General features: G+C 39.1%; 1 protein-coding gene across 6 annotated transcripts in view; it reads right to left on the reverse strand.

Annotated features, from left to right (window-relative positions):
- Positions 1-20145, reverse strand: part of ube3a (ubiquitin protein ligase E3A) — a 68029-nt gene that overhangs the window by 32421 nt on the left and 15463 nt on the right. For 2 of the 6 annotated variants that reach the window (XM_043692272.1, XM_043692271.1), the window contains 3 exons: positions 16817-16861; positions 7961-7973; positions 6098-6215 (listed from right to left, as the gene is read on the reverse strand). In XM_043692272.1, coding sequence (XP_043548207.1) covers positions 6098-6125 — 28 coding nt within the window. In that variant the 5' untranslated portion in view covers positions 6126-6215; positions 7961-7973; positions 16817-16861. Of the gene's footprint in view, positions 1-6097; positions 6412-7960; positions 7974-16816; positions 16862-20145 lie in introns of all 6 variants that reach the window. The other 4 variants (XM_043692269.1, XM_043692270.1, XM_043692273.1 and 1 more) reach the window with 2 other exon arrangements.

Raw genomic sequence — 20145 nt, forward strand, 5'->3', positions numbered from 1 at the left:
GAAAAGATTTACAAGGATGTTGCCAGGGTTGGAGGATTTGAGCTATAGGGAGAGGCTGAACAGGCTGGGGCTGTTTTCTCTGCAGTGTCGGAGGCTGAGTGGTGACCTTATAGTGGTTTACAAAATTATGAGGGGCATGGATAGGATAAATAGACAAAGTCTTTTCCCTATGATCGGGGAGTCCAGAACTAGAGGGCATAGGTTTAGGGTGAGGGGGGAAAGATATAAAAGAGACCTAAGGGGCAATCTTTTCACGCAGAGGGTGGTACGTGTATGGAATGAGCTGCCAGAGGAAGTGGTGGAGGCTGTACAATTGCAACATTTAAGAGGCATTTCGATGGGTATATGAATAGGAAGGGTTTGGAGGGGTATGGGCCAGGTGCTAGCAGGTGGGACTAGATTGGGTTGGAATATCTGGTCGGCATGGACAGGCTGGACCGAAGGGTCTGTTTCCATGCTTTACATCTCTATGACTCTAAATCTAATGCAACGTAGTCTAAAAAGGCACATCATCTCTTCCACAATGTATTACATCATTTATTGAGGATGCAAGTCAATATTTAAAGGTAAAGAAATGGAGCAAACTTATTTTGTGATATCCAGCAAAAAGGTGAAACACTTGCTAACAAAATCTGTTAGCCGATTTGCCTCATTTAAAGCTGTTGAGCTGACAAATTGGGTTCAAATACAAAGTTCATCATTCTTGTAATATTGAGTATTGTTGTTTACAACAACATTTTAGATGAAAAATCATATCATATACATGCAGACATCTTGTGTGATGTAAAAAAAAAATCCTGTAATAGATGGTGGAATAATAGTGACATATTTGGATTAGATCTCACATTATCATCCAATGCCATGAAGCTACTTCCCCATTCCTTCTTCCCTGACTCAAGTACATTTTTAATGGCAATTCTACACACAGAAGAAAATACAGCCGAAGTGAGCCATCAATTGTTTACATGTAATTTGCATATGCAAGTATCCCCGCTATGGAACCGAAATGGCGTAAAGTGAAGAAATATTAACTTATATGAGAAGCATTTCAACTTTATTTGTAAATGCGAAAACCTTCTTTGGATTTCTTTTGGTTAGCGAAAACAGGTACTAATGTAGATCTTTGTAAAAATGAAGTGGCATAAAGTGAACTTTTGAAAAGCGGAGGATACCTGTACATAGTTACATTCTGAATTCTAAGGCTAATAGCCAAAGAACCTTGTTAAAATTCAATGGCGACTATATAAAACATCCAAATACTGAGATGCATTTTGCATTATGAAAACATGGACAGAGAAAAACAGGAGGTAACTGCTCTCATTACCTCAATGATCGATACAATGATACGGTCAGTTTACTTTCAATAAAGGAATCAGACAAATTAAAGATTGTCTCAGCCACATACTGCCTTGTGAACAAGTAACAAATGACTAGCAGTTAGAAAATGGGTTTAACAGTAAAACAATCCCACATTTATCAAAGCGCACACAAGCAGATATTGACTCCAAATACATAGAGAGTTATTAGCATAAGTATCCAAAAACAGTCAAAAAGGCAATTTCTCAGAAACATCTTTAGGAAAGTATGTAAGAAAGAGACATAGAGAGAGAGAGGCACTTAGAGGTTGAGATTAAATCCTGAATTTGAGACCTGAGCACCTAAAGGTATGGCCACCAATGGTGGAACAATTAATGTATGCAGCTTTATACATTATGGCAAACACAGTCTGACAGATGATTTTACACTCCTCTGGAGCAGGTGGGACTTGAACCAGGCTTCCTGGCTCAGAGGTAAGGACACTGCCATTGTGGCTCAAGACTATCATAAAATCTGGTTTGATTATTCTGATCAGATTTAACTTAGCTGTTTTCCCAATTATACTCAGGTGTTACACCTCAGAGGATTGCAAATATAGGTCATCCTGCGATAGCGTGCATTGCATCAACGTGAATTTGTGGTGTTACAACTGACTAATAGGGGACGCTGTTTCTAAAGCGTGAACTTTTAAAACGTGTGTTGGCTATAGTGCGATCGCATTGCCAACACCAAGTGTTATTTGTATTGCGCGAATCTTGTATAGCGCGGGGTTGCACAGGAATGCCACTATCGCACAAAGAAGAAATGACTGGGAACTCATTCTTTGTAAACAGTTGGAAGGCAGGTAAGCCTTCACACTCACGATGTGAAGCAAAGGCTTTAACTGGCCATCCTGGATTCTTTGCTGACATTAATATGTTGTGGTTATGTTAAGTCCCCAGCCTCAATATATTACAGCTTCCAAGCGCATAACTTATTTTCAGAGCCACACAAGGTTAAAACATGTTTATCAAATTATGTTCTATATATATTTGATAGTTAAGACAATTCTGAGAATTTTGTTATAAATATTCCCTAATCAACCTACTTAGAAATGTTATTGCACATCCATTATACAGACACTGAATCCATGCCCGACGTTGCCACTGTGTCTCAAGTGCCTTTTGTCTTAATGTTGTTACATGCTTCCTAAACTCACCATTATTTATTTTGTTGCCATGTCTGCTAAGTTTAAAACATTATTACACAAAACTGAGAGTCTGAAATCAACACACCTCAAATAAATCATATCTTTCCATCTCCAACCTATTATGACAGATGTTAAACAGATATTTTGCATCAGTCTTTACAATGAAAGATACTTTGAATATCCTATTAGTACTAAAGGGGAGGATTTAAGTACCATCATTATCACTAGAGGATTAGTATTAGAGAAACTAATGGGGCCCAAGCCAGATAAATACCCTAACTTGCATCATAGGATCTTAAACAAAGTAGCTACAGAGAAAGTGGGTACATTGTTTGCAACTTTCCAAAAATATTTGAATTCTGAGGTAGGATCGGAGGATTGGAAAACTACCAATGTGACATTTCTATTCAAAAAGGGAGGCAAGTGGGTAACTACAAGCCATGACAAACAGCCTAACATCTACTTTTGGGAAAAATGTTAGAACCAATTAATAAGGAAATAATAACAGCATATTTGGATAATCAATCCAATCAAGCAAGATCAGCATGGTTTCATGAAAGGGAAACCATGTCTAATTAACCTATCAGAGTTTCTTTAGGAAATGTCAACCAGATGGATAGAGGGAAACAAGTGCTGTATATGGACTTCCAGAATGTATTCAACAAGGTAACTCAAAAAAGGTTAAGTCATAAGAGCCCATGATTTGGGAGTGGTATATAGGCATGGATAGAGAATTGGCTCCTGGGTAGGATACAGGTGGGGATAAAGTGTTCTTTTTCAGGCTGACAATCTGTAACAATGATTTGGAGATGCCTGTGTTGGACTGGGGTGTACAAAGTTAAAATCTCGGTTTCCCCGATGTACCATGAATTCATGAAAAACTCCGTTATCTCACTTTTTAGATTAGAATCAATCTAAATATCATGGCATAGACAGAGAACACAGGGGGCCAACACCTTCAACATATTGTCTAGCTATCACCATTATTGACAGCTAATCCGAGAATGCAACTTTTTAAAAAAAAGGTTTTGTGATTTACACATGAAAGAAGTGAAACTATCATGGTATTCTAACAGAAGAAAGGCTTAACAGACAAATCAATTTTTCAATGTATAATTTCAGTTACATCACACTGTAAATTTTTGCTATAAATTCTGTTAGGATTGAGCCCTCCACTACCACCTGAAGAAGGAGTGACGCTCCGAAAGCTAGTGTGCTGCCAATTAAACTTGTTGGACTATAACCTGGTGTTGTGTGATTTTTAACTTTAAATCTGTAACAAGTGGGATTCCACAGGGATCGGTGCTGGGAGTGCAACTGTTTACAATATCAATGACCTGGAGGGAGGAAGGAAGCAAATGTACTGCAGCTAAATTTGCAGATGACAAAATTAGGCATAAAGCCAAGTTGCAAGATGAAAGATGAATACCGACAGTTTAGAGATAATGTGGAGGAGCCGGTGTTGGATTGGGGTGGACAAAGCGAAAAATCACACATCAGGCTAAGGTCCAACAGGTTTATTTGGAAGCACTAGCTTTCAGAGTGCTACTCCTTCGTCACCTGATGAAGGATCAGCGCTCTGAAAGCTGGTGTTTCGAAATAAACCTGTTGAACTATAATCCAGTTTAGAAACAGATACTGACAGGTAAAATAAGTGGACAAAACAAAGTTGACAAATGGGGTATAAACATGAGAAAATATGAAATTGCTCATTTTAGAAGGGAGAACAAAAGTAGTATTATTTAAATGGAAAAATACGCAGAAGGTTGCGACACAAAGGGACTTGGGGGCATATGCACAAAACAGGCAAACTGTTGTAGCAGATAACCAGAAAGGCTAATATAATATTTATTTCAAGGGGATTGGACTATAAGAGTAAGGAAGTCTGATGGTAACTATACAAGATGCTGGTGAGACCACATCTGGAGTATTGAGTGCAGCTTTGGTCCTCTGAGCTAAGGTAAGGTATTACACTGGAGACTGTACAGAGAAGATTCACTAGGATGGCCCCTGATATGGAAGGACGTGAGCATAAGAGGTACAGTTAATAAGTTTGCAGATGACACCAAAATTGGAGGTGTAGTGGACATCGAAGAAGGTTACCTCAGATAGCAACAGGATCTTGATCAGATAGGACAATAAGCTGAGAAGTGGCAGATGGAGTTTAATTCAGATAAATGCGAGGTGCTGCATTTTGGGAAAGCAAATCTTAGCAGGACTTATACACTTAATGGTAAGGTCCTAGGGAATGTTGCTGAACAAAGAGACCTTGGAGTGCAGGTTCATAATTCCTTGAAAACGGAGTCACAGGTAGATAGGATAGTGACGGTGGCATTTGGTATGCTTTCTTTTATTGGCCAGAGTATTGAGTACAGTAGTTGAGAGGTCATGTTGCGGCTATACAGGTCATTGGTTAGGCCACTGCTGGAATATTGCGTGCAATTCTGATCTCTTTCCTATCGGAAAGATGTTGGGAAACTTGAAAGGGTTCAGAAAAGATTTACAAGGATGTTGCCAGGGTTGGAGGACTTGAGCTATAGGCAGAGGCTGAACAGGCTGGTGCTGTTTTCCTTGGAGTGTCGGAGGCTGAGGGACGACCTTACAGAGGTTTACAAAATCATGAGGGGCATGGATAGGATAAATAGACAAAGTCTTTTCCCTAGGATCAGGGAATCCAGGACTAGAGGGCATAGGTTTAGGGTGAGAGGGGAAAGATATGAGAGACCTAAGGGGCAACTTTTTCACACAGAGATTTGGATGGGTGTACGAATAGGGATACGGGCCAGGTGCTGGCAGGTGGGACTAGATTGGGTTGTGTTATCTGGTCGGCATGGACAAGTTGGACCGAGTTGGTCTGTTTCCAAGCTGTACATTTTTATGACTCTATGACTGTTTTATGAACAAAATCTAAACATGGGATGAATGAGAGACGATGTCATTGAAACGTATAAGATTCATAAAGGGCTTGACAGGGTACATGTTGAGACTATTTCCTCTAATGATCAAGCCTAGCATCAGAGAGCATTGTCTCAGGATAAAGGGGCACCAATTTAAAACCAAAATGAGGAGAAATATCTTCCCTAAAAGCTCTGAGTGCCTTTGGAACTCCTTACCAAAAGGCTGTGGGGCAGAGTCCTTGCAAATATTTAAGGCTAACGTAGAAAGATTCGGGATCAGCAGAGGAATCAAAGGATACAGGGAAAGTGTAGGTGAGGAACTGTCTGGCCAACCAATGCTAGTATTCATGCTTCTCTTGAGCCTCTTTTATCCATTCCCACCTAGCTTAATCAGCATTACCTCCTATTTTCTTGCCCCTTTATTTATCTAGCCTCCTCTTAATGCATCCATATACTATTTGCTTCAACCACCTTCTACAACAAATTACACATTCTCAAGTCAATTTGTTTATAGATATTGCTATTGAATTTCCCACTTGTCTCAATGACTGTCTTATAGAAATGGCCTCTGGTTTTGCTCTTCCCCACAAAGAGAAACATATATGTCCACCTTGTAAACCTTTAGAATTGTAAAGATCTCAGAGGTCAAAATATGTGGTCATAAATGGTCACCTAATATGTATTTAAGACTCACCTTTAAAATCTTCTCTTTGGGCCTGCATCTCTTGCTTATTCACTTTTGTTTCTGAACAACAAATGATACTGTGGGAGCTCTTCGTGCTGTTTTCCACATAGGCAGTGCTGGTTCCTTTCTTGGAAGGATGAGGATCACAGAGTTTTGCATTAATCTTAAAAAGCTCAAGGGCCTTTATGGCCGCTGCATTGTTATCCATACGAAGGAAACTTGAACAGGAAGCACAAAATTCATTCGTGCAGGCCTCATTTCCACAGCCCTCAGTTAACTGGTGGTAGTAGCGTTCTATTAGATGCTTTGCAGCTGCTCGCTTCCTGTGGCAAACATTCAAAACAGTGGGCAAAGGGATTAGTACAGCCTTCAAATTCCAAGCTCAGTGCTGCACGAGTACGGCAATGTTTCATTTAAATTACTTGTACAATAACATATCGTTGAGAGTCAACATTCAACTCCACTCTTCCCCACAATATGTGCTACCTGCAGAATATTCCTAAGAGAAAATACGGTTCTTAGTGGATACAAGAACTGAGGAGAAATACAACGAACAATAGGGAAGCTATTGTTCCCTAGAGTTGACAAAAATTGATTTAGCATCCCTTTGAAGTATAATTAAGATTACTTCAGAATACAATGGTTCATAGAATCTAATTCACGTGTACAATGATAATCATGTACAACAACAGTTTGTCCCATTATGGATTTGTTACAAAGAGCAATATTTTAAGTCAGAAAAGTATGACAATTTGTCCTAATTTACCCAACTTTCCCAATTTGATATTAGCATGAGCTCCTTAAATGAAACATTGCACAGACACAAACAGGGATTCAAACAGGTTTTCTTGGGGATCACAGGCGAAAGGAAAAATAGATTTCTTAAATCATGCATTGTGATTATAAATTTCTACTAGGTAGAGAACAAAGCATTCTTCTAAAAGCAGTTCTAAGGTCAGATAGCTGAAATTATTTCCTCAGGGTTAAATATGGCATTATTTTGTTCTCAGATTCCCAATATTTCACTTGCATGTATCAGATGCCAAGTGCATTCAATGGCACACAACACCACCATGCATCTAGAGAATCTAGAAGAATTTACATGTGCAGAATCTAAAAATGCCAAATCTCAAACAAAAACGTTTTTTTACATCAAGCAGCAATGTAAAAGTTTTGAAGAGCTCAGCTTTTGAAAGCTCAGAATGAAAATGCATACATAAGGTGCTATGCATTTAAAAGTGACCCACTACCCAAATGCAGAGAATGCATAAGCATTCTTTATTCATGCTTTTTCGTTAATAGATAGGAAGGCTTATTCTATTAAAAAAAATTTGGAGATGCCAGTGTTGGACTAGGTTGTACAAAGTTAAAAATCACACAACACCAGGTTATAGTCCAACAGGTTTATTTGGAAGCACTAGCTTTTGGAGAGCTGTTCCTTTATCAGATGGTTGTACCACCTGATGAAGGAGCAGCGTTCCGAAAGCCTGCTGAACTATAACCTGGTGTTGTGTGATTTTTTAACTTTGTATTAAACAAAGTAATAACAAAGGCCTATTCAATTCACTTTTAATCTTTCAAACAGAAAATCCTACAAATTTTATTTTGATCAACTGACTTTAGAACCTTCAAAGAAATCAGTATTAAGTCTGGGAATTATTGTAAATTCCTTTACACTGTTTGGAAAGCTTACTTCTCTTCCATCTCCTCGTTTAAAAAAAGTGGTCTCTTTAAAACTTGCTGTTCTTGTGGTGACATTTTAGCAGGCACAATCCTTGCACAACATGCTTTCACCAAAAAAAATCAATTGGCCATGGTCAATAAAAATCAATTTCAAGCCCTAAAAATCATGCATGCCTCCTTTATGCTTACCCTTGATTAATTTCTGGAAATAAAATTGTGAAATTTCAAATATTTCCAGCACATCCAACAAATTTTCTCTTATTCCCTTTGTCCACTTGGTTGGTAAGTACATTTTAATAAAACTGATCACCTCTAATATGACAGATTGCACACTGAAATCTCAAACATTTGGATTCGTATTCAATAAAGAGCACTTCAACATAAAAAGATCAACATACATTCAGGTCTGTACTCATGAACTACTTGATGGAGCATTCAATTATATTAATATAAATTACAGCAAAGGTAAAGTCACCACAGCATAAGGCTGTTCTCCCTCAGGAGGAAAGGGGGAGAACTGACGGTGGAGCCTGAGGTTGCCTCAGGCAAGGGGAAGAGGTTGAGAAGAAGGTGAAGCCTTCATGGTAACCACAGGCAGTGCAGGAATATAACCCACACTGTTGGCATCACTCTTCGTTGGTAACCAGTTGTCCAGCTAACAGTTAACTGATCGACTCATCTCCCACAGCTAAGAGAAGCAGACAACTAACCATACAAATTCTGTTACCATTGATCATTTACCTGCGGACTTAACACCTCTAACATTAGCAAACAGCTAAAGTAGACTGGTCACCAATTTTGGAAATGGACTGATATTCTAGAATAGAGATACCTCAAGTACTCAGATTACCACTTCAATTATAAGAGTGTGGAGGGATAGTACACTCATTGGAGAAAAGAAGGTTTAGGGGTGACTTGATAGAGGTGTACAAGATGATTAGGGGTTTAGATAGGGTTGACCATGAGAACCTTTTTCCACGTATGGAGTCAGCTATTACGAGGGGGCATAGCTTTAAATTAAGGGGTGGTAGGTAAAGGACAGATGTTAGGGGTAGATTCTTTACTCAGCGTCGGGAGGCGCAACATCGGGTGCCAAAGGGCCTGTACTGCGCTGTATTTTTCTATGTTCTACACTGGAATTTTCATCAGATCAGGCCTTATGAGTAGAAGTTAAAAAACACACAAGTGGTAAAAACTCTATTGGGTGTGCACTACAGACTCAAACAAAAAACAATCAGGGAAAGACAGAAGATCAGATGGGTAATGAAATCTCAGAAGTGTAAGAATATGCAATAACAGTCAGGGACTTCAACTCGCCAAATATTAACTAGGGAACAAACAAAACTCAAATCGCATTCAGGAGAATTTTTTAGCTAGGATGCAGAAAGCTCAACAGGAGGGGGCAGTTTCTGGCAGTTCCCAAGATTTGAAATTAGCCCAGGCAGGTTGAAGGCATATCAGTATGGGATCAATTTGTGAATCACAACTTTCGCAGTTAAACTTAAGATAATTATGGAAAATTAAAAAGATGGGCCAAGAATAGAATTTCTAAACTGGGGAATACTAATTTTACCAACATATGATTTGGCCAAAAGCAGCTACTTGCAGATATATCTATGTCAGAGCCATGGGAGGCATTCATGGAAGAAATGGACAACAAGTCATATTTATTCTCGCAAAGACAATGGATGTGACTAAGACCAGAGAACCTTGTGTGTCAAGGGACAAAAAGTTCAGGATTAAGGCAAAAAAAGTTGCGGCAGGTACAGAAAGCTCAATTAGGTCATCCCTGGAGGAGTAGAACAAGCCTACAAACAAAACTTAAAAAGGAAATTATCAAAAGCAAAGCATGAGAAGTGGTTGACAAATGAAATAAATGAAAACTGAAAGTTCTTTAAAAATTTAAAGAATAAGAGAATTAGTGAAAGATTAGGGCCCATTAAGAATCATAGAAGTAATCTGTAATTATACCTGGAATATGAGGACACAGTCCTCAATAATTATTCTGTATGTGTCTTCAAAATGGTAAAGGATGCCACAGATAAACATCAGCGTGGAGGGTTATGAAGACTTAAAAGAGAGGGCATACTAGTAGTTTAAAAATGAATAAATCCAAAGGCTGAATGAGATTCATCACAAAATGCTGAGGGAAGCAAGGAATCAGGGGTCCTAGCAGTAACTGTGAAATCCTCTGTTGGGATAGGCTAGACACTAGGAATGGAGGACTATTAATGTTGTTTCATTATGAAAAAAAAGGAAGAAGGGATAAACCAAAAAATTACAGTCAGTCAATCTCAGCTCAGAAGTGGAGAAGCAATTAGAAAGAATTCTGATCAACACAACATTTATGCTTTTGGAGAGACATGGATTAATCAGACATAGTCAGAATGGATTTGTTAAGGGAAGACCACATATGACAAATTTCATCAAACGTTATACAGAGGTAACCAGGAGGTTGAGGGTAATATATCTGGCATGGTCTACATGGACTTTGGCCAAGCGCTTGGAAGCCTGGTCAAGAAAATAAGAGCCAATGGGATCTAAGGCAATGTGGCACATCAATAGGCCAATTACCAGGGGGCACAGATTTAAGTTAAGAGATAGAATGCTCAGAGGAGAGTTGAGATTTTTCAGAGGATGGAGAGAGCATGGAATTCAAAGAGTGGTTCAGTCAGAAACATTTAAGCAATATTTATATATTCATTTGCATTGCCATATCTTCCAGGGCAATGTGCCAAACATGGGGAAAAAAATGGAAACGTAAGCAGATCTTGGTTGACCAGCAAAATTGGATTGGCTGAATGGCCTCCTTCTGTGCAGGACATATTGAAGAATCAATGAAACTCTTCAGTTCAAGAAGGAAGAGGCAGAAAGCAGGAAACTACCGGCCAACTAGCTCGATATCTGTTACAGGGAAGGTGTTAGAATAGATCATGAAGGAGACTCTAGCCAGATATAGAGAAAAATAGATGGGAAGAATCAGCACATTGCCTGCATGGGAAATCACATTAAATCAATTTATTGCAGTTCTTTGAAGGAACAGCATGCACTGTGAATGACAGGATGCCAACAGACATATTGTGCTTGGATTCCTGGAAGTTATTTGATAAATTGCCACATAGAAGGTTATTACACAAAGTAGGAGTGCATGATGCAAGGAGTAACATAAGCACAAATGGCTGGCAAAAAAAAAGTATGCATAAATAAATCTTTTTCTGATTGGCAAGAGGTGACGAGTGGATTCCTACAGTGACCTGTTCTGGTGCTTCAGCTTGTTACAATTTACATCTATGACTCAGATGAGGGGAGCAAACACAGTGGTTAAAATTGCAGTTGACATAAACATGGGGAGGAAAATATTATAATGATGGCATAAAGAGGGTGCAGATGGATAGACATGTTGAGTGAACAAAAACCTGACAGATGGAGTAAAATGTGTGAAAATGTCATTCAATTGGGCAGAATAGAGACATAGACATCCAGAAGTTTTGCAGCTGTGTTGAACACGTTCAACCCATGAACCCAGGCACAAATTAAAAACAAGAATATTATTTAAATGGAAAAATGCTGTGGAATTCAGAGGATCGGAAAGATCTATTGTTCGAGAACACGAGTCAGTCAATGCGGGTACTGCAGGTACAGGTTGTTCTGTTATAATGTGTGTTTTATCCATGCAAATTTGCTGTAACGTGATTGACGAATTGGAGACACTGTTTCTAAAGAGGGAACTTTTAAAACCATGTTGGTGTAATACTATTACAACGCCAACACCAAGCGCTCCTTCGAAAGCACAATTTTCCTATAATGCAGGGTTACACAAGAGTGCAATCAGCACATGATAGAAGAACTGACTGTAATTACAGGAAATTGCACACTTGCGTTTATTTTGAGAGAAATTTAAACTAAAAGAAAGATGTTATGGATTTATATATAATTGGGCATTAGTCAGACCAAATCTCTAATGTGTGCAGTTTTGATATCCTTGTTTAAGGAAGGATGACAATACTATGGAGGTGATCCAGAGGTGATGTACTACATTGTTACGCAGAATGCATTGATTTTTGCATGACAACAAATTGAGGTTTTTTAAAATTGGAGTTTATAACAGAATGAGAGGTGACAACTGAATTATAGATGATCCTGAATGGTCTTGGCAAGGTGCATGCAGAGAAGGATATTTCCCCTCGTAGGAGAAGGGGCGGGGCACTTTAAAAAAATGGGGTTGGCCTTTTCGTATAAAATTGGATAACGTTTGTAAGACATTGGAACTTTGCCTCAGAAGGCAGTGGGAGCTGAGTTGTTGAATATTTTTAACGTAGCAGTAGACAGTGAAGCAAATCTTTTCTTATCTACTTCTAATTATATATTTTCCAATTAAGATCGAAACTATATACAATACTCCAGGTGTGGTCTCACCAAGGCCCTATATAGCTGCAGTAAAATGTCCCAACATTTACATCATATTCCTTTAGTATTAAACCTCGTTACACTTGCCTTCCTGATATAGTTAACACGCAGTAAAGCAAGTAATGATTCATACACCAGAACAACCAGCTCCCTTTGTAATGCTGGGTTTTACTATCCCTTCCATTTAAATAACATACCACTTTACCTTTGCTCCTGTAAAAATGGATAAGTTTGATATTTTGCCTCATTATATGCCATCGCGCCCACTTAACAAATCTGTATTCCTTTGAAGCCTCTCCATGTTGTCTTGGCAACTTACTTTCCTACATTTCTTGGTGTCTTCAACAAGTTTAGCTACCACACATACAGTTCACGCAAACGTTAATAAAGATTGTTAACATGTGAAACCTCAGCACTGATTGCTATGGCGTCCCACTTGTTACAGCTTGCCAAACCAAAGAAAAGTCAATTTATTGCTACTCTTGGCTTCCTTTAAGCTGCTCAGCATTTTATCTTTTTGGGTCAGAATCACTTACGTTTCTCTTTCTAAACACCCCTGTTTAAGACAAAAACTTTTTAGCCATGGCTTGACATCTTGATCACATCGTGAGACAGAGTGTGCTTGATCTCAGTCACAAAATACCTGGAACCCTATTCTAATACAGGTTCAACAACTGCAAAAACATCTGATCACCTGTGCCGCTCTACTGCTTCACTGTACAAATCTAAACAAAATCTCCCTAATAACGAGGATCTCAATGGTTAGTGGCAATGTCACTGGACTAGTAACCTAGAGTCCTTGGGACATGGACTCAATTCCCACGACAATAGCTAGTTGGATTTAAATTCGCTTAACAAATATATATCTGGAATGTAAAGTCGGCACCCGTAACAGTACCAAAAATCTATTGTTTGCTACAAAAACTCATCTGATTCACTTAATTGTACTTTAAGGAAGGCACGGTGCTCTCCTTATCTGCTCTGGCTCACATGATCAGACCCACAATTTTGGTGACTCTTAAATGTCTCTGAAATGGTCCATCAAACCACTCTATAGGTTTGAGAACCACAACTCAGCAGCACCAAAAAGTCAAGAAAATGTCTACAGCAATAAAACCGCTCAGACTGCCTAACATCAATTTAGGCACTAGAAATAATGGCCATGTCAGCAAAGTCCTACCTGAGGGATTGTTACAAAATAGTGCCACAGACCATTCAAGCAACAGGTCAATAATTCCAAACCCAGGATATGGTTGCATGCATTCCTTAGGGTAATGTGCTACTTCCAACTAGCTTCAGTTACTTTAATGTCATTCCTTCCACAATAGGTTCTTAAGTGGGATGTTCTTTGATGTTTACAAAACGCTCAGTACTGTCTGAATGACTGAGTACTGAATGACTCCTTGCCTTCAAAATATAAACAAGTTCAGGCTTTGGCTGATACGTAGCAGGTAATATTCATATCACACAAGTAGCGAGTAAATGATACATCACTAAGAGAGAAAACCCAAAACATCTCAACTTGATGTCTAATTGCAATTGCGCTACTGATTCCCCACTATTAACATCCTGGGTGAATATCATGGACTAGAAACTGAATAGCAGTAGTGGTATAAATACTGCAGCTACATGAGCAGGTCACAGGCTGGGAATTCTGCAGTGGGCAACTCAACTAACATCTCAAGCCTGTCCACCATCCACAACACACAAATGTGCAATGAAATACTCTTCACTTGCCTGGCTGAGTACAGTTCTGACAACATAAGAAGCTTGACTTCATTAGGAGAGGGCAAAGCAGTCTGCTTAATCAGCACCCTATCCATCACCTTCAACATTCACTCCCTCCATCACTAATGTACACTGGCAGCAGCATGTGCAAAATATAAATGCAATGCACCAACTTTTCAAGACTCCTTTGACAGCAACTTCCAAATCTGCAACTTCTAACACCAGAAGTACAAGGTCAGTATCCTCATGGGGACATCGCCACCACCTGCAGAATCATTCCTGAACCATACACCGTCCCAACTTGGAAACATCGGTTCTCACTTTTGCAGGATCAAAACCTTGGAATACCCTCCCCCAAATCATAATGAGTGAACCTACACCAGATAGGATGCCAGCAGTTCAAGGGAAATCTCACCACTACATTCTCGACAACAGACGGACTACAAATGCATGCCTATCCAACAACACACCATTTTATTATATCTGCAACCAAGTAATTCAGTTGGATTAGTTGCAAAACGTCAGCAAGCTTATGGTGCTTAAGGAGTAAAGATAACAGTCATTTCCTCCATGGGTTGAGCTATCTCGCATCTTTCAATATGAAAGTAAACCGTCACCTACTAAGACATTGAGTGGTAATGGAAAACAACATAATTAGCCTTTGTGGTGAGACCGGAGAAGCTGATGTATCACAAAATCAAGGAGAAATTATTACATTGATCTCTTCTGGAAATACTCAGCTGTTACAACAGAAAGCTATAAAATGGTGAGATGATGCCATGAAACTGCTGCATTAGCAAGTTTCCTGTATCCTGATAAACATTCCAAAGAGAGATCCGGTTGGACGCTACCATTTTCAATGTTCTTTAGAGAAATGAAGTTTTAACTCCACCCATTCACCAAAAATGCGACCAAATATTCCAAAAAAATGCAGCACAAACTCTAGAGTCGTCGTATCATATAGCATAGAAACCTATCCATTGGTCGATTTTGTCCATGCCAACCAGTTTTCCCAACTAAACTGCTCACCTTTTGCTTGCTTTCAGCCCATATCCTGCTAAACCTTTCCTATTCATGTACCTGTTGAAATGTCTTTTAAATGTTGTAACTGTACCTGCATCTACCATTTCCTCTGGCGGTTCACTCCACACACGAACCATCCGGCGTGAGAAAACGTTGCCGCTCTAGTCCCTTTTAAATCTTCCCTTTCTCACTTTAAATCTATAACCTCAAGTTTTCAATTTGCCCAACCTTGAGAAAAGACCATTGCTACTCACTTATCAATACCCCTCATGATTTTATAGATTTCAAAAGATAACCCCACAACTTCCTATGCTCCAGGGAAAAAAGTGCCAGCCTATCTATATAACTCAAACCTTCCAGTCCCGGTAATATCGTTGAAAAAGTGTGCAGAAAGGGTTTACAACTTAATATTTTTCATTCCTATCACAGGTGACCAGAACTGTATGCGGTATTCCAAAAGTGGCCTCACCAACGTCCTGTACAGCCATAACTTATGCCAACTCCTAAACTCAACGTGGGCAAGTGTGGCAAACACCTTCACCACCTTGTCTGCCTACAATGCAACTTTCAAGGAACTACGCACCAGAACCCCTGGGCCTCTGTTCGACAACACTCCTCCCCAGGGTTCTATAAACTGTCCTGCCCTGGTTTGTCTTACTAATGTAAATAACAAACCATATAAATGAAAACAAAGTAAGTTCAGCACCAATCCCTAGGGAATGCTGGTCACAGAACTCCAGCCTGAAAAACAATCTTGTGCCTCCTCCTGTCCAGCCAATTTTGTGTCCAATTAGCTAGCTCTCCCTAAATTCCATGTGACCTAACTTTACTAGCCAGTCTACCATGCAAAAGCCTTGCTAAAAGCCAAAGCACGGAATACTTATTCAACAATGTTTAAGAGAAGACACAAAATTTATTATAACTCAAGAAATACATCTCACTATTGTCTTGTCACTGTGATGCTACCAATGTTTCTAACTAAAACAATGCCTATTTCAGTTTGACCCAGATGGAGCATTACGCAAAGACTGGACTTTTTCATTGAACACATGCAATAAGTTTAATCACAAAAGCCAAAGGAAAACCACTATATCCTGGTAAATAAAATACATAATTTCCAGTATTTTGCTGTCCTGGTTGGCACCTAGAAGTGCTAAATTACCAACAAGCTATCTGGCTGTATGTTTTTAAAAGTTACAAGCTATTTAAAGTTTTCTTTTTAAACGTCATTCTACATACCCACACAACTGAGCAACAGTGTAATGAATTGCAGGGCTAGTGATGCCAGTTACATAGACCACAAATTTCAGATTGGACAACTGAATCAAATAACACACTCCCTCAATTGCTCATAGGAGGCAAGAGTGCAGACCCACACTGAATCGGCTACCACTAGATCTGATTTTTCAATGGACAATACTTGGTGAACAATCCTCCTCAGTATCTGAATAGCTATACGAACCATCTATTTAAGATACTCATTCAAGCTTACAATGCAGCTTATTTACACTTGTTAAAAGAAGAGTGACATGTGCAGGGACTCATTTAAACAAACCAAAGGAATATGTTCAAACCTCATACTTGCTTTTGATTTATCAGTGAACTGGGGAGATAGTTTCCCAATACTTGCACCATGGCAATGCTTCAGCAAAAGTCAATTTGAAAAGCAATTGGCATTCTTTTCTCATGTAGTATAAGTTATTGAGATTGTTTGAAATTTGGCATTCTTGCATTTGTCCTGAGGACCCAAAGACAAAACATTTCACAATAAAGTCTCTCTTCAGCAGTATTCAAGTTCTGTTCTATCAAGGCACTGTGCTTATCAAATCACTTTCAAGCGTGATATTGGATGAAGCTTACAATATATTAAAAACAAAAGTAACTCACATTCGGCTTGCTGTGTGGTTTTTTGCTAGAGGTTCTCCCTGTGCACTGCAATTAGAAGAGACAATATCATTACTAGATGAGTTATGTCCTGAGAATAACTATCATCCACAGACAGGTTGCTTTGTTAGAGAAGATCACTTTAGGGTATAGTATAACTATAGTCCAATTTCAGAATACTTAACATCCATGTTCACTGGAAATGCAGATAAAAAAACATAGTTTAATTATCCACAAAAGGTTAGGGGCACAGACTTCTTGTAGATAACAAAACAAAATTCAGAAAAACCATTCCAATGTACTGTTAAGGTCCGTGAAATTGGTTCACCAAGACAAACCAGATGAGACAATAAGAAATATACGAGGAGTCAGGGATCAACCTTGTAAGTACATGGATCTAAGGGCAACCAATCAGCAGATGGCGAGAACTCTCTATGGCACCTAGATGTGTGGCTGAAATGAGTTCTCAATCAAAATAGATCAATTCTGCTGATATTATTTCAAGAAGACACCAGCCTGTAAATATAACCCATCATTTTTTTCTCTCTGTTGTGATACAGTCCTTAACCCTTCAGCTGAATTTACCAGTGCAAGAAAAACGATAAAAGTGGTTGTCAACTCCTCCAGTACTGAACAGCAGCAACTTGTGGTAAAGCACTGACATCATATTCAGGCCATTGTCAGGGGCAATCATTCAGTCTGGTTAAGAGCTATTTTAATACAGCTTACCCATTAGGTATTCAGGCTTTTACATGTCCTTTTCAAAGCATCTTCCCATTAATTTTCTGCATTCTGGTATGGTTCAAGTTGCAGGTTTTTGTTTTATTTAACTCTGACAGTTGGCAAAAAGCACTTGATGATGAAGACCTGTTAATGCTCCAATGATTTTTGTATAGCTGTACAACTGAATTGCAATGGGATGCAAAATGTGGATTATTCCAAATTTGAAAGTGACAGTACGATACTACTTTTAGAATACCTGACTGCAGACTGTTGTTTCAGGTATTGAGTGACCCATCTGCCTGATCTGAATCTTTAAAAATACAAAGCCCTTCGGTACAATGTGAAAAATCTAGACCATGCCTTTTATAGCAGTCAATCCTTCAGAATAAAGTTTTCCTCAGAAGACAATATTAATAAAACGTTTGACTTAATAATCAAACATTGTTAGGTTGACCCCAATGTCTTAGCAATGGCCTTGGTACTGAGGGAGCTGTCGAATGGCAACGAGGTTAAATCCTAGTTACCCTGCATCCATAATGCAATGTTAAAACGTAATGCTCAGTGTCACAGTACAATGTGTACCAAATGAAAGCAATTTGCACCTATTTCTACATACAAGTTTATAACTTTACACAGTTTTAAACACCAAAAGTAACATAACTATTTCAAGAGCTACTTATAGAACATTTGCAAAACAAATACATATTTGTCTCCTTTACCCCTTCTCTGACCTTGCTATATTTCACTCTATCCTAGTTCTCAATTTGTCCCAGGCCCAGCTGTCCTGGTCTGTCCTAACTTTCCAGTCTGTCATGACTGTATGTCACGTTGTCCCATATATCAGTCTTGGCTCAGTGTTACGTCTGCCTCTAAATTCTTCCTCTCTTCAGTCAACAGTAAGAGCCAAGGGATGGGTATCGCTGCCTAGAAGTATACACCATGATAATGCCACAGGTTTGTATTGGTAATGAAAGGAAACAAAAATTGAAGTGCATGGCAGAAATAATGTAGAGAAAATAATGGATTTTACAAAGTTTTTGAAAAGATGGTAAAAATCAAAACAGAGAAGAGATGACTTGATTAAGCACTAATACTGAAAAGCCAAAACAAGTGATTGAAATGTGAATCTGCATTTCACGATAGTGGTTTTATCGTAGAAAAATGCCCCATTGTACTTATTTCCTAAACAATAGAAAAAACAGAACCAAAAGTGATGAGAAGCCTGGTTGGAAGTGGGATCAAAAGAGCCCCAATGGAGAAGTGAACAGATCAAGGAGCAAGTTTTTGGAGACAATACTAGATATTTTCTACTCAACCTGTTCAGTGATGGCTTCACATACCTCCTGCAGGAGATGGAACTTCAACCTGGGCCTCATGGCTAAAGCAGAATTCAAACAACTGGGTGCACAACCATCAAAGACGAAAAAGGAGGAGTGGGTAGGCAGAAAGAAAGAACTGAGGAGAAAATGAGGTCTGCAGATGCTGGAGATCAGAGCTGAAAATGTGTTGCTGGAAAAGCGCAGCAGGTCAGGCAGCATCCAGGGAACAGGAGAATCGACGTTTCGGGCATAAGCCCTTCTTCAGGAAGAAGGGCTTATGCCCGAAACGTCGATTCTCCTGTTCCCTGGATGCTGCCTGACCTGCTGCGCTTTTCCAGCAACACATTTTCAGCAGAAAGAACTAGCAGAGGAACAATTGTGGGACAGAGGGAGGGAGAGCGAGAGCTCAAGCAGGGAGGGAGGGAGAGTGACAGTGTGAGCGGGAAGGAGGAAGAGCATGAGCGGGGAGGGAGGGAGAGCGAACGAGAAAGCGAGGAGGGATAGCAAGCAAGTGGAGCAAGTGAGAGCAAACGAGTAAGCCTGTCATCAGATGCAAAAGGTTTGCCAAACGAAATAGCTGCGCTTGTGGGGCTGAGAAAACAATTGCCCTAGAGGAGGTAACTGACTTGGATTTCAAAAGAATTGAACCATGGAACTATATTGCCAAACCAATCTTGAACTGCTGGCACAAATCTTGTGACAAATCCTGTGAAACTTGCCAATTTAGAATATTTAATACAAAAGAAAAGATGCTGATTTTTAAAATAAAACTGTACGTTTAAAAACTTTTACTACAAAGCAACTGCAAAACTTTCATGATTTAAACTGACACATTAGCTTTTGCTCTGACACTTATAATTACAATACATATTTACAAAGCAGTTGTAACCAGAACAAAAGAAGGACATCAGATTGCATTATTTGCTGGGATAGAGGATTAATGGTATCTGGTGCCAGATTGTTATGACTTAATGATTTGCCTTTGTCTTTTATATAGAAACTCTACTATTTATCTCTGGATCAAAATCTCACTTTGCATGCATTACCTAAAATTTAGATTGCAATCACTAACTACTTTCAGGAATAGGCAACAAATGCTGGCCTTGCTAAAAATGCCCTCATCAGAAAAAGCAGCTTGTTCTGGCTGACACCTATTCTAAAAACTAATCTTTTATTTAGCTGATTATTTGATGAATTTTTGCAATTTTGTGACTCCATGTGCAACACGACTATGCTTTCAAGTGATTCACAGCCAGTACCCCCCTGTAGTTATTGAAGTGCAGTCACTTT

Source organism: Chiloscyllium plagiosum, chromosome 6 (assembly GCF_004010195.1).
Source record: "Chiloscyllium plagiosum isolate BGI_BamShark_2017 chromosome 6, ASM401019v2, whole genome shotgun sequence".
In the NCBI taxonomy this organism is placed as follows: Eukaryota; Metazoa; Chordata; class Chondrichthyes; order Orectolobiformes; family Hemiscylliidae; genus Chiloscyllium; species Chiloscyllium plagiosum.